The 19,537-nt window shown below is 31.4% G+C and overlaps 1 protein-coding gene across 1 annotated transcript in view; it reads right to left on the reverse strand.

Annotated features, from left to right (window-relative positions):
* LOC126880498 (gustatory receptor 68a-like) overlaps window positions 1-18,141 on the reverse strand; it is a 111,234-nt gene extending 93,093 nt beyond the window's left edge. The window contains exon 1 of the mRNA XM_050644378.1: window positions 17,305-18,141. Coding sequence (XP_050500335.1) covers window positions 17,305-18,141 — 837 coding nt within the window. The remainder of the gene's footprint in view (window positions 1-17,304) is intronic.
* Between the last annotated feature and the right edge of the window lie 1,396 nt (window positions 18,142-19,537).

Consider the following 19,537-nt stretch of genomic DNA (forward strand, 5'->3'; position numbering starts at 1 on the left):
AAGTTTGCTCCCAAAATTGTCACCAGAAATAAAAAAACTCCACAAGCTTCATTTAGCATATCCAAAATTATAGTCGGTGCCGAATATCCTGAAAAAAGCATCAGATATCTTTTTTTGCCAAGTATCACTAATGCCACTATTAAAAAGCATAAAATAAACACTGAAAATCCTTTATAAAATTTAGATTTCTTCAGCTTTTGATTTTTAAAATCGTACAGAGGAGCAAGGGTCGTGATATTAAGAAACAATGAAAGAACAGTTGACAAGTAGAAATTCTGAGTATTGGAAAACATTATCGTATCTAATAAAGGCTTAGAATCAACTAATCTACTTTTGTATAGTCTATTACTGGACAATACATTATCAAATTAGCATTTAATATAATTGCTCGTGGCAGTGCTGGTTCATAAACTAAACAGTAAAAAGTATATACCTAATGTATAGATACAAAACGACAACAGACCCTTACGATCATAATAATTAGACTAATTCATATCACAAATAGTTTTCTGTCAATATAACGAGTGAGTATATGTAACGAGTGACTCACACTGTTACATCAAAATTAAATGCATTATATTACCTTCCGATTTTCGGATTGGCCAAATGCAACGTTTTTATTTTTAATCCTATATTGCATGAATTTTAAATAGGCAAACTAAAAATGTTTTTCTCATTTTACATGGCTTTAATTATGAATAGAGCTCGGGAAATATGCACTTAAAAAACTCTAAAATATGCATGCAAATATGCACAAAAAACAGTTGAAATATGCACTTAGACATGCTTTTATACATTTAATGCATATAAATAAACAACACGGTAATCCTTGTTTTGAAGGTATTTAATTATTTATTTGATGCCAATGGATTGTCGAGGCATTTAAGCTAAATAAAAAAAAATATTTATTTTATGCTAAAGTCATAAAAAATATTTATTGAAATTTCTATAACCTACATCATTATATTCATTTATTATTTATATTTATCATCATTCTTTATTATTTATTATTACAATTATTATTAAAACTGTACATTATTAAACGTTTTCTAAATTTTCTACAGAAAAACAGCCGTAGGTATATCTGATTGATTGTTTAAGCATACACGGAAAAAATTCTTTCTACTTCACATGAAGTTAAAGAAGTTTACTTAAAATATTGTTTAATTGAGGGTTCTACCTATAAAATTTAATTATCTTCACATTTCCCCATCATAATAATATTTTTTTTAATTATTTTGTGATATTCCTCATTTTTCTTTAACGCCGTGCAGAATTTTTGATACATTTTGTTGGTTTCACCAAGGTGTTTAATTATTTCATTTAATGAATTGATAATTTCAATCAATACTTTGGTCTAAAGAAATATTTCGCTTTTCTAATTTAGTAATTGGCTAAGCAATATTTACAAAATTGGTTTGGATTGGATATGTGTCAAATTACTTTTTAATAACGGTTTTTTTAAAACATCCACACATTTTTCATAGCACCTGAGTTACGTCTACATCGAAACTACAAATTGACGTCTCTCATTCCTTCAAAATATCGGTTAGGAAATTTACAGAATTTAACCATGTTCTCCATCTAGTTATCACAGGTTCAGGTGGTAAAGGCACATTAGGTAAACGATCTTTATACACCTATACTCGCAGAAGGGCTTTCAAAAATATGTTTTTATTTTTGATAGAAGGGCATTAATCATTGGAAATTCCATCCTTACAGCTTGTAGCCTCCTGCTACTCTATTTGTAGCAGAAGCGTCTAGACAAGTAATAAATTTGAAAAAATATTTTTAAATGTTGTCCACTTTTGGTCATATGGCGCAGCATCACCTAACAAAAACAAAATGTTTTCACTAACAAAATGTGACTGCATTGCATATTGTAGAGTCTGCTTCGTCTCCTTTATTCGTCGCCTTAAAAATTGTAAAAGGCAGAGAAAGGATGTTACCAGAAAGTGGTTCCACGAGAATTTTCACTAGTAATACCACTAGAGGTTTCCGGAAATTTTTTTGAGATCATGAATATTTTGAAAATTTCCCGAGTCGCAGACGAGGGAAATTTTCTAAAAATATTCATGATCAAAAAAAAATTTCCGGATATTAATTTGACTTCGCGTGGTATTCGGTAAGAAAATTCCACACCAAATTTGCATTTGAAAATCCAAAGCTGCATGAACAGATTAATAGCGCGCCATAGCTTTGTCAGCAATTATTTAGGCTTTCAAATTCGTAATTTCTACTCATTGTAGTTGCATGGGAATACCATTTCAAGATAGAAAATAGTATATTCTTCAATTTTACATAAGTTTTGAGTAACTACAAGTGATAGAAAATGAATCAAAACTAAATTATGTAAACAAATAAAAACCAGTCTGTCAAAAATGTTCTGTTATTGTAAACGTCAAAAAATTTCCACTATAATTCGCTGTTGGGTACCCCACGAGCAAAAAATTTCCGATAAAATACCTCCGTTGCCATGGTGATCTGTCAAAATAACGTATTTTGATTGGTTCAAAATTACAGGTGTGGAATTTTCAGATTTATAGTATGGTATAGTTAGACCCAAACCCAGACATCCAAAGTGAAAGTTATCCTTCAACACCAAATTGTTCTATATGGTCCACGTAATGTTCAGAAAAAAGTCACACCATTTTGAGCGTCGGGTTTGGGGTGGAGAGGGGGGAGAAATCTGCAAATTCGTAGTTTTTTAAGTTTTTCGTCAATATTTCTAAAACTAAGCGGTTTAGCATGAACAAGCCTCTACACAAAATTGTTCTACATTAAATTTGAAATAAAAAAGGCCCTATGCATAACCCTTCTAAAATGAACGGTTCCAAAGTTACGGAGGTAGTATAGTATAATTTGTCCAAAAAAAGGCCTAACCCAGACATCCAAAGTAAAAGTTTTCCTTTAACGCCAAATTGTTCTATTTAGTCCACATATTGTTCAGTAAAAAGTTACACCATTTTGAGCGTCCGGTTTGGGGGGGAGATGGGGGAGAATTCGGTAAATTAGTAGTTTTTTTAAGTTTTTCGTCAATATTTCTAAAACTACACTTTAGCTTAAGGAATGTTCTATAGAAAAATATTCTACATAAAATTTAAAGCCAAAAAGGTTCTATACATAATTGTTATAAAATCAACGGTTCCAGAGGTACGGAGGGTGAAAAGTGGAGGTTTTCGATACTTTTTATATTTACGGATTTCTCTCCCCTCTCCCCCCCAAACCCGACGCTCAAAATGGTGTGACTTTTTTCTGAACATTATGTGGACCATATAGAACAATTTGGTGTTGGAGGATAACTTTCACTTTGGATGTCTGGGTTTTTGGTATAGTTATATCATAAATATTGCCCAAAAAATATAAAAAGTATCGAAAGCTTCGACTTTTCACCCTCTGTAACTCTGGAACCGTTGATTTTATAACAATTATATATGGAACATATTTTGTTTTGAATTTCATGTAGAATATTTTTGTGTATAACATTGTTTACGATAAAGCATAATTTTAGAAATATTGACGAAAAACTTAAAAAAACTACTAATTTGCCGGCTTCTCTCCCATCTCCCTCCCAAACCAGACGCTCAAAATGGTGTAACTTTTTACTGAACAATATGTGGACCATATAGAACATTTTGGTGTTTCAGGAAAACTTTTACTTTGGATGTTTTGGTTAGGCCTTTTTTGGACCAGTTATATTATACTACCTCCGTAACTTTGGAACCATTCATTTTAGAAAGATTATGCATAGGACCTTTTTTATTTCAAATTTAATGTAGAATAATTTTGTATAGGGGGTTGTTCATGCTAAACCGCATAGATTTAGAAATATTGGCGAAAAACTTAAAAAACTACGAATTTACCGATTTCTCTCCCCTCTCCCCCCCAAACCCGACGCTCAAAATGGTGTGACTTTTTTCTGGACATTGTGTGGACCATATAGAACAATTTGGTGTGGAAGGATAACTTTCACTTTGGATGTCTGGGTTATGTCATCTTTTGGATCAACTATACTATACTATTATTGTTTAGATCTGGGACTTCTCATTTCTCTTTAAAATGCATCTATGCAAAAAATGCAAAAAAGTCTAAAAATATGCAATTTTAATAAATGCATATGCACTTACAAAATTTATCCAAAATACGCAAATATGCACTTAATATGCATTTTGCATATTTCCCGAGCTCTAATTATGAACATAAATGTTCCCCTAATTTAATTTTTGCGTCAGTTCCCCTTTTTTTGGAAAATTCGGAATGTGTAAGTACTGTTAGCAACAATATTAGTCCAGGAACCGAAGCTTTTCACCTCGCAATTCTTACAGGATGGATCGATTTGCTTGAAAATTTGAGAGTAAGTAGTGGGTAGTCCAAGGATCAAAATCTATATGATGCCGAAAGGCGCTTTTACCATGGGGGGTGGTTGCCACCCCATCTCGGAGGGGAAATATTTTATTATATTTTGACCGCAAAAGTTGATAAAAACATTCATTTTAAGCAAAAATGCTCTATAAACTTTTTTTTATAAAATCAATAGTTTTCGATTTATTCGCTAGGGAAAGCGTTAGTTTTATATCGAAAAATCAATGTTTTTCGATAATACACTCATTTACGATTCACTCAATTTTTGCCGTAGAAAAAATTGCTTCAAACCAAGTTCCTGGGAATTAAATAACCTACAATTTTATATTTAAACATTTTTTCGTATCTCTGATGCTAATCTTTCTATTCTGAAGAAAATGGCATTTTTTACCAAACTACAAAAATTCGTTATTCGTTTTTAACTCCAGTTTTTTAAAAACTTATCATTCTAAGCCAGTCAAACTTCTGTAATCTATTAATAATGTATAAATAAAGAAGAATAAATAAGGCCAATGACTAAAAACACCGCTAACTTACATTATTATGCTTCCAATTGGATTTCTCTTTTTTTTTTCAAAAAAATATATTGAGTTTTTAACCGTAACTTTTTATTTTTTATCCTAGAAAGTTTGTTAAAAAAGAATTTTGTAGGTTTCTGTAAGATCTATAAGCCTATTAATATTAAATCCTTTTAAAATCCTCAGTCGCAAAAGAAGTGACATTGAAAGGGTTGGTAATAAAGGTGGTTTTTGTATGTCATTACAAGTTTTAATTGTCACTAGCTCACTCAATTTTTGCCGTAAAAAAATTTTTTTAAACCATATTCTTGAGAATTAAATAGCCTACAATTTTATATTTAAATATTTTTTCGTATCTATGATGCTAATCTTTATATTATGAAGAAAAGGGCATTTTTTACCAAACTACAAAAATTCGTTATTTGCTTTTAACTCCATTTTTTTAAAAACTAATCATTATAAGCCGGTCAAACCTCTAAAACCTATTAATAATACAAAAATGAAGAAGACGAAATAAGGTTAATGACTAATTTTAATTAGGGTTGTGAGAAGGGGCAAGTTTCCGATCACTTTTTCGCTGAAAAAAATAGGGACTGACATTCTTTTCATAATAAGTCACTTAATTTTTGAGCTAGAGACTACATTTTAATTTCAGGAGATAGATATTTTTAAATACTTTAAATTAGTTTGAATAAGTTATCCTCGAAAAATATATAGTTTTTACGTCTATATAGTCTTTTGACTTTGAAACTACAATATTTAGCATTTGACGAAGAAGAGCTAACATATAATAAAGAAGAGCTCCATTACTATTGGTCTTAAAGAAAATTAAAATAAACGCATTTGTTTGTTTTTTTTAAAGGTACATTTTTGTTAAGCAAAGTTTTTTTGATAAAACGAAATATTTTTGAGTTATTAGCAGAAAACTGATTTAAAACATTGATTTTTTCGATATAAAACTAAGATCTTCGATAGCGAATGAATCGAAAACTATTAATTTTATCAAAAAAATGTATAGAACGTTTTTTTGCTTAGAATTAATGTTTTTACCAACTTTTGCGGTCAAAATAAAATAAAAAATTTCCATCCCGACATGGGGTGGCAACCACCCCCATCGTAAAAGCGCCTTTCGGCCTCATATAAATTTTGATCCTTGGACTATCCACTACTCATTCTCAAATTTTCAAACAAATCGATCCATTCTGTAAAAATTGCGAGGTTTTGTCCTATTTTAAGCTTCATTACTTGGACTATATGCAATTAAACTACATTTATCAGATAAAACAAAAATTTTATATCCCCACTTTTTCGGTTTTTTTAGATTACACTGCTTCTTCCTTTGAAAAGAACTCTCCAAGTGGAATTGTAGAACATACTTCGTTCACTTCAGTGATCAACGGTCTTATTTTGTATGAATAGTCATAATCTGGAGATTATTTAGATGGTTGTCTAGTATTGTCGCTCATAGTAATTTTTTTATAGCCTCAAATTGATTCACAGACATTACATCGGCTACTTGGGTAAATAATTATCGTTTTTGAATTCCAAAACATTGGTTATTGTGGTAGTTTATAATATAGGTAGACATGAAGCATGACATACCAATAAATTGTTCAATTTCATTTTTTTTACACCAAGTGGCTTATTTGGGCTTTTTTTTTAATACTACATAAATTTGATTGTTCTATTAGAGTTCCAATCAACTCGTCATCAAAAAATTTAGTTAAGTATTCTATTGGTTGTTTTATTTCATTTGTCTGGTATATTACCTTTCCACTTCGGAATAGGTAATGCAATTTTTGTTTTACAAAAATAGGTTTTGTACAAGCAGATTTTGTTTTACTCTCATCAGAATCATCTGGCACTGGTCTTATAACAACAGTTTCATTTCTGTTAGTCCGATTTCCACAGAATCGATTTACACTAACTTCAGAGAGTTCCATGATTCAATTGCATAAAGTTGCCTTAAAGCAACACCTGTTTACAACTTGATTAGTGATTCTTATTTTATATTTACAATTATAAAATTACTAGGAATTACTTCCCTCACATAAGCTTATTAAAAAAAGTAACCAATTGTACGTTCAAAAATGGTGTACAACAAGAAAACAAGTTGAAAGATCTTCTACCTCTCGCTTATAACACACAACTGACAACGCCCGCGGTCTTTTGGCGCGAAAACTTGTCTTGACATAATGACGTAGGAGTTTGCGTGATTACATAGATAGAATGTATATTTCAGAACACAATACGCTGTTTAAATTTACTTAATGATTAAAGGTTAGTTTTCTAACGGAGGTAATTTTGGTGTTACCTTAAAGCAACGCTATGCAATATAGGGTTAAATATGATATAAAACAAAATGAGTGAGTTTCGTCATTTTCAATTACAGTGACATTAGCGTATTTGCTGTGTTTATTGGAATTTATTTATAACTTATATTGTGTTTTGTGTTTATTTTATTAAGTTATATCGTGTTAAATATATTATAACATATATATATATATATATATATATATATATATATATATATATATATATATATATATATATATATATATATATATATATATATATATATATATATATATATATATAAATATATATATTATATAAAATTATTAAATAAACTTTAGAATATTCAATGATTTGTTTCAAGAATTCAAATTAAAAGACAAATTACAACTACAATTATTCTTGCTAATTTAAAAACGAGTTTAGAAAGTAATACATAGGTATACTCCAATAATTATTTTAAAGATTGCCATTGATATCGTTGAATGAGAACTCAAATTTAAATACATCAAAAGAAATAAATAATTTTTATTATAATCCGGTCGACCCGACCGACCACAAATTCCGATAACCAAAGCTACCTGAATACGTCTCATCGTTGTCTCAGGTAAATTCAATCTCGTACCTAGAAAGCTGCTAACGCCATCTATTTCTAAAACCACTGCATGGTGTCGTACATAAACGCTTATTTAGTTTCGTATCTTCCAGTATATTTATCAGTCAACGGTATCATGCTAACGCGTACTAATCTAACGAACCCGCCACATATCGCATGCATATAGTCTAGTAAAATAAAATTACACTACATGTAAATCAAAATGTAAATTCGTACAGGTTGAAACAAATTTTATATCAAAGTTTAGGTGGGTACAAAAGATATTTTCAAGAAAGTATCCAAATCATACAAGGGGATCATTGTTTAAATAATTAAAAAGGGGTAATTTTTGCAAAAAACTTACTTTTTTAACTGCTGAGGTCATTCAATTACTAATCAAGGTGTATAGGGTTGTTTTCTACAAAGTTGAAGGGTAAATTCTTCACATAAGAGATACAAAATTAAATTTGACCTCCTATTTATTTAAATAATTATACATAAAACTTTAAAAACAAATTTGCAAATAATTATTTTTAGCGTTTTAAATAAGCACTATAAAATATCTTACTTTACAGGTAAAGTTGCACTATGTTATCAGTATTAAGCAAAAAAAAATTGGTCCAAAAATATTTAATATTTTTTGATATATTGAATTTGTTTATTAAATGTTACTCTATTTTCAATTGCAAGAACGCGGTTATTGCCAAAGAAATATTCACCTGTATTAAATCTTATTATTTTTATTTTTTTGTATATTTTTGATAAATGTATTGATAAATTCAAATTTCAATTAAACTTCCCCCTAAAATTGCATTTGAAAATTATTCAAATTTGTTTATAATTTGTTTTTTCAATAACGTCGCGGGGATTAAATATTTTGAAATACTGTTTCGATAATTGGATTCTTGGGAATTTTTTAATAATTAATAAATTTTTTTGTGTTTTTTTTCTTTTCTTTTTTTTTTTCTTGGAGTTATATTACTACGGGCCCTTTTAGGGTTAAGTTTCATTAAGAATTTCGAATCTGTAAATTGTAGATTCTAGACCTTAAAATATTAAGATTGGTCTAAATTCACTTAAATAAAATGTGGCTACTTACTGAGTTACAGGGTGTTTTATTTAAAAATTTAAAAATTATTTTTACCAAGCACTTTCAAACTATTTGACGTATCCTTACCATACTTGGCAGAAAGTGTGGGTACTATACAGTCTACTAAATTGTGATAAACAAAAGTTTCTAGCTACTACCAGAGGCGTACGACAGGGGATAGTTAATGGTTGACCCTTCTCAAATTCTACGCCACTGAGGGAATTACTATTTTAGCGAAATTTTTCGATTCTCTAATACTTTCTATGTAAATAACATACTCTTTACTGGTAACGATTAAGCCATTAGTTTTCGAGATATAGGACGTTAAAAATGAAACGGCATATTTATTTTGATTCATTCATTCATTCGTTTTAAACTTCCAATATCTTTTAACCTGATGACTTTATCGATACCAATAAAGTTATTTACATACAAAGTATTGGAGAATCGAAAAATTTCGCTAAAATAGTAATTCACTCAGTGGCGTAGAATTTGGGAAGGGTCAATCATTCACTATCCCCTGTCGTACGCCTCTGGCACTAGCCAGAAACGTTTATTAATCACAATTTAGTAGGGTGTATAATAGCTACACTTTCTACCAAGTATGATAAGGATACGTCAAATAGTTTTAAAGTACTTGGTAAAAATAATTTTTAAATTTTTAAATAAAACACCCTGTAACTCAGTAAGTAGCCACATTTTATTTAAGAGATTTTAGTTAAATCTCAATATTTTTAGATCTAGAATCTACAACTCAGAGATTCGACATTCTTAATAAAATTTAACCCTAAAAGAGCCCGTAGTAATATAACTCAAAGAAAAAAAAAGAAGAAGAAAAAACGACAAAAAAATTTTGTTAATTAGTAAAAAATTCCCAGGAACCCAATTGTCGAAACGGCATTTCAAAATACTTAATCCCTGCGACGTTATTAAAAAAACAAATTATAAACAAATTTGAATAATTTTCAAATGCCATTTTAGGGGGGAGTTTAATTGAAATTCGAATTTATCAATATATTTATCGAAAATATACATAAAAATAAAAATAATGAGATCTTAATCAGGTGAGTATTTCTTTGGCAACAACCGCGTTTTTGCAATTGAAAATATAGTAACATTTAATAAACAAATTCAATATCTCAAAAAATATTAAATATTTTTTGACCAATTTTTTTTTGCTTAATACTGGTAACATAGCGCAACTTAGTCTGTAAAAAAAGATATTTTATAGTGCTTATTTAAAACGCTAAAAATATTTTTTTGCAAATTTGTTTTTAAAGTTTTATATACAATTATTTAAATAAATAGGGGGTCAAATTTAATTTGGTAAGTCTTATTTGAAAGATTTTCTCTTCAACTTTGCAGAAAAATATCCCATAGACCTTCACTAATAAGTGAATTACCTCATCAGTTAAAAAAGTATTTTTTTGCAAAAATGACCCCTTTTTAATTATTTAAACAATGATCCCTTGTATGATTTGGATACTTTCTCGAAAATATCTTTTTTACCCACCTAAACTTTGATATAAAATTTGTTTTAACCTGTACGAATTTACATTTTGAGTTTTTTTTTATTTTATTAGGCTAATATGCGTTCGGCGCGCATATCTATACGTACCTTTAGGAACAATGCTTTAGGTATAAATTTTCCTGTATCTACATCTTAAAAAGTATATTTTATTTTCTCTAATTTAATGATTTGGTTATATTTACACATGGATTGGTAAGTCTATGCCAACAATAAAAAAAAAATAAAAAATAACAGATGGATTACGTACCTATATGAGTAGTAATTTTTCTATCATAAAATGTTTTGTCAAACTATATTCAGCCCCGATAGACTTACCCTCGGGGCCACTTGAAGTGAAAGTAAAGCGACTTTCGGTATAGAATAGTGATAAGATTATCTACTTCTGAAATTAAAATTTCGGTAATGGAAATACTCTAGTGCACGCCCTTGCAAATAGTCATAAATTAAGGATTAAATGTATCTATTAAAGAGGGTAGCTTAAGGAATGCTACACCAGATATTGTGTTAATGAAAAATTTTCGTGTTTGAAGGATCATGTCTAGATTAGTTTTACTATACCAAAAGTTTGCACCCAGGGCCTAGATTCCGTGCACTGTAGATATCTACAGTCGCTTTCTGTCGATGGCAATTGACATGAAAATATTTGAAGTTTTAGTTTTAATTCAAATATTTTCTTGTTTTACTAAGTGTCACTTCAGCATCAATTAGAAGCTTCTATCGATGTCAATTGTCATGAAAATATTTGAATTTTTAGCTTTAATTGAATTATTTTCTAGTTTTGCTAGGTTATACTCTAATTGATGCTGAAGTGACACTTAGTAAAACAAGAAAATATTTTAATTAAAACTAAAAATTCAAATATTTTTATGACAATTGCCATCGACAGAAAGCGACTGTAGATATCTACAGTGCACGGAATCTAGGCCCAGGCCCAGGGCTGCCACTAGAATAGAAACATAACGATTCAACAAAATTCATTTAGCAAATCCAGAATTTTCATCGGTGTCGAATGTTGTACACCACAAACCTTTCCCTGCTGAATATCACAGATGTCGCTATTAGAAGGCATAAAAGCAATATTGAATAACCGTTAAACAATTTAGATTGTTTTAGATTTTGGTTTTTAAAATCGTAGGGAGGAACTACTGCCGCAAGTGGGAGAAATATTAAGAGAGTAATCGTCAAATAGAAATTCTTAGTATTGGGAAACATTGTTGCTGTTGCGGATTAGAGAAAACTAATCTACTTAGATTTTTATAACGTTACAAAATGCAATGCATTACAATGTTACAATACGTTACCAAATTAAACGTTTAATTAATAAATTGTACTTGACAATCAGCAAGGCTTTTGCCGAAGTCCTACATTCACGCATATTTCATGCAAAAAAAAGATAGAAACCGACTTTATCTAGTCGTGTTTCGTTTATAGCCATCACAGTAGATGGAACTTTTGTAGCTATCCACTTGAAGTGGGAAGTTTCAAGAAACAATCGTTGACTTTTCAGCTTATGAATTCGTATCTATTCGCTCCGAGCGTTAACAAAGTGTCAAAGACATAAAATCCTTTATAAAAGGTATATTTGTTAAAATCCCTATACAGGGCTACATCAAAGACAGAACTAGTTTTCAATCGGTTGACCGATCATCATCAGTGCAATCTTAGAATCTACATGCAAGCCACCAAAGTAAAAATAACAGGGTAAAAACCCTTTACAATTGATCCGTCATCGGAACATATGACTAAGATGTGAATTATAACATGGATGATTAAGATATCCAATGTTTTTCGCCCGAGGTACCAATGAGCTCTATCTGACAAGTTCAGATCATGACTGTATGGAAGCAAGACTTGGAAGCAAGACAATTTTCTTTACATCATTTGGGTCATTCGGAGCAAGGTCAAAAGAGGTCTTTTGTGATTTTTCTGTAAAATTTATTGTTCTTGAGTTATACGCGATTTAAAATTTGCAAAATACGAAAATGACCATTTTCAAGGCTTAATAACTCAGTTAAAAATTATATTAGTCACCGAAAGTGACGAGAAAGTCACCGAAAGTCACGAGAAAGTCCGAAAGTCACCAAATAAAATTTTAACGACCCCCCTACAAGATACTGAAGAAATTTTTGTTATTATTGTATTACTAAGCGGTTATTTTTAATTATTAACAATGAGCGCTAGGAGCGTATTGACGCAGCTATCAATGTGAGTGCGAGTGAGATGCACCATTGCACCATTTTGACATTTAAAAATTCAAACTTCTGTCAAACCACAAAAACACTTTTTTTGTAATTTATTGCTCACATGTCATCACCATAACAAGGCGAAAGTTCTTCTTCTTGTGGTGCTTTCTCCTTTAGTGGAGGTTAGCGACTACACTGGCAAATCTGTATCTGTCCAATGCGGCTCTAAACAAAGATGTTGAATCAAGGCCGGTCCAGTCTCTGATATTTCTAAGCCATGAAATCTGGCGCCTACCGGGACCCCGTTTTCCTTCAATCTTACCCTGGATGATCAGTTGCGTGAGGCGGTACTTTTCGTTTCTCATTATGTGTCCCAGGTAGCTAACTTTTCTGACTTTAATGATTTTTAGCAGTTCCCTACTTGTACCTATTCTCCTCAGAACATATTCGTTGGTGGTGTGGGTTGTCCAAGGTATTTTCAAGTCACTGCTATAAAGCCAGAGTTCAAAGGCTTGTTCATCAGTATTGTGTTGTGTCCAGGCCTCCGTTATATACAAAAGTATTGACCACACATAGCAATGCAGAAAACGACATCTAAGGCTGATATTAATGCTGTTACAAAATAAGCTTTTCATTTTGATAAACCCATGTCGGGCTACCTGTATTTTCGCTCTTGACTTCTTGTTTATAATCAAGTTGATTGTTGAACCAGCAACCAAGATATTTGTACTGGCTTACGTATTCAAGTTGGTGTTTCACATATTTATTGGAAGAGGTAAATTTTTGTTCCTTGATATTTTTATAACTTTGGTTTTCGCAGTATTGATCTTCATCCCCATTTTTTCACAACTCTCAGTATCCCTATCCAACAGTATGTGCAGACTATGGTCCGAATCAGTCATTAATACTGTGTCATCTGCATAGCGGATGTTATTTACTCTCTGACCGTTTATCCTGATTCCTTCTGAAGAGTGCGATAAAGAGTTCGCAAATATTACCTAAGAGTAGACGTTAAAAGTATGGGTAATAGCACACAACCCTGTCTAACACCTCGTTGTATTTCAATTGGCCTTGACGTATTACCATTGGTCTTTACGATTGCTGCCTGGTTCCAATAAATAGTCTCTATAATTTTAGAATCTCTTTTGTCGACTCCGATGTTGTTCAATCTTTCTATCAAGGTCTTGTGCGTCACCCTATCGAATGCTTTTTCAAAATCTATGAAACAGATAAAAAGGTCTGCTTGCTGATCTTTGTATCTTTGTGCCAGAGTTTGAAGACAGAATATTGCTTCTCGTGTCCCCATACCTTTCCTGAAGCCAAATTGTTCTTGACCGGTGACCTCATCACATTTTTTATAATACATTAGAGTCTCGGTTATCCGCCATAAACAGGCCGACGGAAGGGCGAATAAGCAAAAATGGCGGATAATAGGGAGCGTTAAATGAAACACAACTTGAGCCCTTGATGATTTCCAGTCTCCGATAGGAGTGGCACAAGAAGAAGAAGAAGAGAATCAGTTTAATTTTGACTGACATTGGACATTGTAGATAGAATGATTTAGGATGAACGAAAAAAACTAGCGATTTTCATCTGCCTTGCTGATGTATCTCGTTTTGTTGCTGCCAATACTCGCCATCTTGTAGCATCATAATATCGACAGCTCTTTCTTCTTGTTGCTCGGAATGCTCGGCTTATTTTATCTCATCTTAAAAAATTTTTACTCATTCTTTAATATTTTCAAAGTTATATAAATTTGAAAAAAAAATATTACTTAAATGGAGCGGCGGATAAAACGGAACGGCGGATAAATGAAGGGCGGATAACCGAGACTTACTGTATATTCTGTTCTGTATGATACGCAAGAAAAGTTTTAGAATGTTATTTAATAGACTTATAAGGCGGAAGTCCTGGCATAATTTGGCATTCTTCTCTGTAGGTAGTGGTATGAAGATTGATTCAAGCCATATTTTAGGGATAGTCCCTGTATTGTAAACATTATTAAATAGTCCAAGAAGAAGGTTTAAGTTTTCTCGTTGATTAACTTCAACAGCTCAGCTGGTTTTTCATCTTTTCCTACAGATTTGTTGTTTTTTATATAAGTTTTCGATTTCTTCACATTGCTCTGTTATCCATTTTTCTTTTGCAATTTTTATTTTTTGTTTAATGGTTCTATTTAATGCTTTGTACATTGCTTTGTGCTGTTTAAATTTTCTTCTTTTATCCATTAAATCCAATATTTCCTCTGTCATCCATCTTTGCTTCCGTGGTCGCTGTTTTGTGAGCATTTCAGTTGCCGTTGCAAGGGCGAGTCTGATTTCCTCCCGAAGGCGAAAGTTAAGGATGTTTAATTATATGAAAGTGTGCTAAAAAACAGTCTTCTTCTTCTTCTTCTTCTTCTTCACGTGCCATCTCCGCGACGGAGGTTGGCAATCATCATGGCTATTCTGATCTTAGATGCTGCTGCTCTAAACAGTTCGGTTGATGTGCATTCGTACGAATCTCTTAAGTTACGCAACCACGAAATTCGTCTCCTTCCTACACTTCTCTTGCCCTGGATTTTCCCCTGTATAATCAACTGAAGTACGTTGTATCTCTCATTACGCATAACATGCCCCAGGTACTGCAGCTTTCGTGTCTTGATGGTTTCCAATATTTCCAGTCTTTTGTTGACTCTTTTCATGACTTCGTTGTTTGTTATATGCTCGGTCCATGATATCTTCAGGATTCTTCTATACACCCACAGTTCAAATGCTTCCAACTTTTTAGTAGTCGATGCGTTAAGAGTCTATGCTTCTATCCCGTAAAGCAGAGTCGAAAAAATGCTTGCCAGCCTAACTCTCAAGTCTAATTTCAGTTCTCTTGCACAAAGTACCTTTCTCATTTTATTGAAGTTTGTTCTTGCTTTCTCTATTCGAACTTTGATTTCTTTTGAGTAATCGTTTGTGTGATTAATTATTGTACCAAGATAGTTATAGTTTTCTACTTGTTCTAAAGTTTTACCTTTAATTGTCAGGCTTTCATCATTATTCTGAGTTTTTGATATCCTCATAAATTTAGTTTTCTTGATGTTTATTGATAATCCATATCCATAAAAAACAGTGCGAAAAATTAAAAGCCATTTAAAATACATTGTTACTTCAGACACACTTTAAGCCCTTCATGTACTGCCATCTATATTTACAATTTTCACACAATAAAACCTTTACTTACATAATATGAGATAAAGTAGATAAAAATTATTTTTGTGAATTTAACAAAAATTGGTTAAACAATTTTTCGACCGCGGTACCGCGTGACACCCTGTGTATTTGTTATAAGGATTGTTATACGGATGTATTTCTTTGAGTAAGTTTGTGCAAAAAATCGAATCAGAATAATTAACCTAACGGGGACGACGTTACAGACTCTACTAATAAGTAGTTAAAACGGTCAAGACAAAGAAACGCACACTCATCAAAAATGCACTAGAGATTCTCGTATAATCAACATTTACTGAATCGATCCAGGAAGAGTCAACTCCAACTAGTACAAGTTGATTTAAATTTTTAAAATCAACTTTTACTGCTCGTTTCAGTTGGAGTTGACTCCAACTAGTTGGAGTCGACTCTAACTGAGAATCAACTTGAACTGTAACATATACATAACCTCACTATCGCAGTTTATGTCAATAAATCTTTATTAACGAAAAAGAAAATATTTTTGTTGCACTATAAATTACAGTATAAATTAATAACTAATGAATTCTAACAATTGTATTCGGTTATTATCACTACAAAATAAAATATTCAAGTTTAACAAAATAATCCCATAAGACTCAATGTTAAAACGTCCTTACAAAATCTGACAGCGTGTCACGTGACTGTAAGTAGAGGGGAGACGCACGGAGCCAATATACCGGGATCTCTGACGAAGGGCTGATCACGAATTCCTTCGCAACCCTAATTTTGAGTCAATATAGCTCTCGAATTCCTTCCAGCGGATTAAAGTATTAACCCTTACCCTTGTGAATTTAAAAAATCAATTACCGTGACCAATAAAAGTGAAAGTTGTTTGTTTACCAAATTTTGTTGTGTATTTTTAAAATTAATTTTACTTTGAGGTTTTGTCTTGTGTGTTTTGTTAATTGGTGTATTTATAAAATCAATTAAGTATAAAAGTTTTAATTTTTTAAACACGCCAGTTACAACTATGCCCTTTTCTTCCAGTGTTAAGCCTAGGTAAAGTGTGAAAGAGAAGTTAGAAATTATTTTTTGAAATTTGAAATTTAGTATAATAAATAATTGCACAACGTTCTTAATCTGCTCCCCTCTTGATTACCTACCATACCTTGACCCTGCCGTGGGAAGAGCCTATTACATCTTCCTAAATTAGGGATTAACTTAGGTAGGTAGGAAGGAACTCGAGTGTTTTTTTGACGGTGGGAAGGAATTCGAGTATATCGTGACGGGTGGTTTATACCCAAACCTGGAATATCCTATTGATACCGATTCATATACAGAGGGTTTAACGAATTGTACTCTTGAGTCATTTCAATTGCCTAGGATCTTACACAAGTTGCCAAGTGACATGAGGTAACATTATACGTGTTTGAGTTGGTTTTAATAATTAAACATTTAACCTAATATCTAATAAAATTTCCAAATTCAAATTAAATTTGATATATGAACAATTTGTGTAAGTTTGGGATTTTGATAAAAAATATTAGAACAAAAAATATTGACACTTACACATGTGAAAACGGCGTTGGCAATATATAGACCCCTCATGTCGTTTTCGCTTAGGTCTATTTTAGTTTGTCCTATTGAGGTCATAAAGGTAATGGTACTCAACAGCAATATTCCATTGTTAAAAAGAACTGTTAGAATAGACCAGCCAAACACGTTATTAAAGTGGTTCACAATTTGAAATAACTCTTGATATTGTTCCTCCACCAGTTTTAAGATTTTCACTTTATGACACTCGATTCCTTTGATTTGAAGATCCGACAGTGACTTGTTTATGAAATAATAACTTTTTGTGATAGATTTTGTAACTTCGTGAATTTCAAACGATAATAGCATGCCTATGTAATAATGAACACTGTATGATACATATACCAGTACAGTGGTGCTGCCCCATACATAATAGAAGACGCCTTGTGAAATTCCCACAAATATAGTGGAAAGAACAAACACTGTATTTGTTGTAAGACAACCTTTGTTTTTACAGATATTCGTTTTTGGAACATTAGATAACTTCTGATATAAGGTACACCATTCGTTAGTGTTCCAAAAGTTTGCTCCCAGGGTTGTTACTAGAAACATAACGATTCCAAAAAATTCATTTAACAGATCCAGAATTTTCATCGGTGTTGAATGTTGTGCCAGAAACACCAAAAATCTTTCCCTGCCAAATATCACAGATGTTGCTATTACAAGGCATGATAGAAATATTGAATAACCTTTAAAAAGGTTAGATTGTTTTAGCTTTTGATTTTTAAAATCATAGGGAGGAACTACAGCAGCAAGTTGAAGAGATATCGAGAGAGTAATCGGCAAATAGAAATTCTTAGTATTGGGAAACATTGTTGTTGTAGTGAATTAGAGAAAACTAATCTACTTAAATTTTTATAAGCATATTATGGGACAATACATTACCAAATTAAACATTTAGTATAATTGTATTGACACACTATAATTGTATTGACAGTGGTGGTACATAAAATAAACATTTGAACAAAATTTATGAATAATGTTATAATTTATGAATAAGCTAAATAAAAAAATATAGATTTAACAAAGTTCTAATTGAAAGGTAAAAGAAAGAAAGACAAAGACTCACAATTGATTTTATTTTAATAAGACGACCGTTTCAGACTCTACAAATTCAGCCTTATAATCAGGTCCACTACAACAAAATATTTAACCAATAAAAAAGAGAGAAAGAATGTTACAGTTGTTATATGTTGTTAAATTATAAATTATTTATAAAGTATAAATTATTAAAAATCCACAAGGAAAAAGTTTTCCTGTAGTTGGCTGTATACCATGTAATACAAAAAACAATAAAATCCTTTATAAAAGGTATATATTTAAAATCCCTAAAAAGGGCTACATCACAGAACTAGTTTTCGATTGGTTGACCAATCATCATCAGTGCTTACGTGACATTTACATGCTAACCACCAAGATATAGTATTACAAAAATATGTGGGTCAAAGCCCTTTACAAGTAATTCGTCAAGGAAACATCGGTTAAAAATGCTAACTTAAGCATGAATGTTTATAATATTCCATTAATACGCCCCAGGTAACATCTGAGCTATGGTTTGACTTGTTCACATGGTAACAGTATGGCAGCAAGTAACTTGCCGTAAAGAATAACCGCCGGTACCTGCCTAGACACGTGCTAACACAAACACTTTTGTATTTTTTATATTAGCACGATCCATGAGTTGTAAACTGCAAAGTTGCAGTAATTGGGAAACAGATATTCAATGCAAGTTCTATACGGTGGGTCATAAAAATATTCCCAAGACGCTCGATGCTCCTTTTGTTCATATTTATAGCACCCCCATAACACTGCATAAACATAGACAATTATAACTATAAAGATAAAATATAGACACTAATTTATTTTTAAGAAAATCTCGTTGTTTAATTGATATAAACCTCACCGATCCAAGGTTTTTTTGATATTTTTTTATTTAAGGTTTTTATCTCCCTGGAGATTTGTATGTAATTATTTAACTTATTAATAAATGTATCATATATGCAATTTGAGAATCTATTTTTTTGATATAAATTTCATTCCAATGTTCATTTTTTAAAAGCTGTAGTAGTTTTTCGATATTGGAGATTTGATTATTTATAAAAACGGCTGGCTTAAAGTGATCAGTCATATCAGTATAAAAAACGATAGGCTTAATATTAATTTACTGCTTTAATTGTCCAATTCACTCACGGTAAAATATTGCAAAACC

The sequence above is a fragment of the Diabrotica virgifera genome, chromosome 2 (genome assembly GCF_917563875.1).
Source record: "Diabrotica virgifera virgifera chromosome 2, PGI_DIABVI_V3a".
Classification (NCBI taxonomy): domain Eukaryota; kingdom Metazoa; phylum Arthropoda; class Insecta; order Coleoptera; family Chrysomelidae; genus Diabrotica; species Diabrotica virgifera.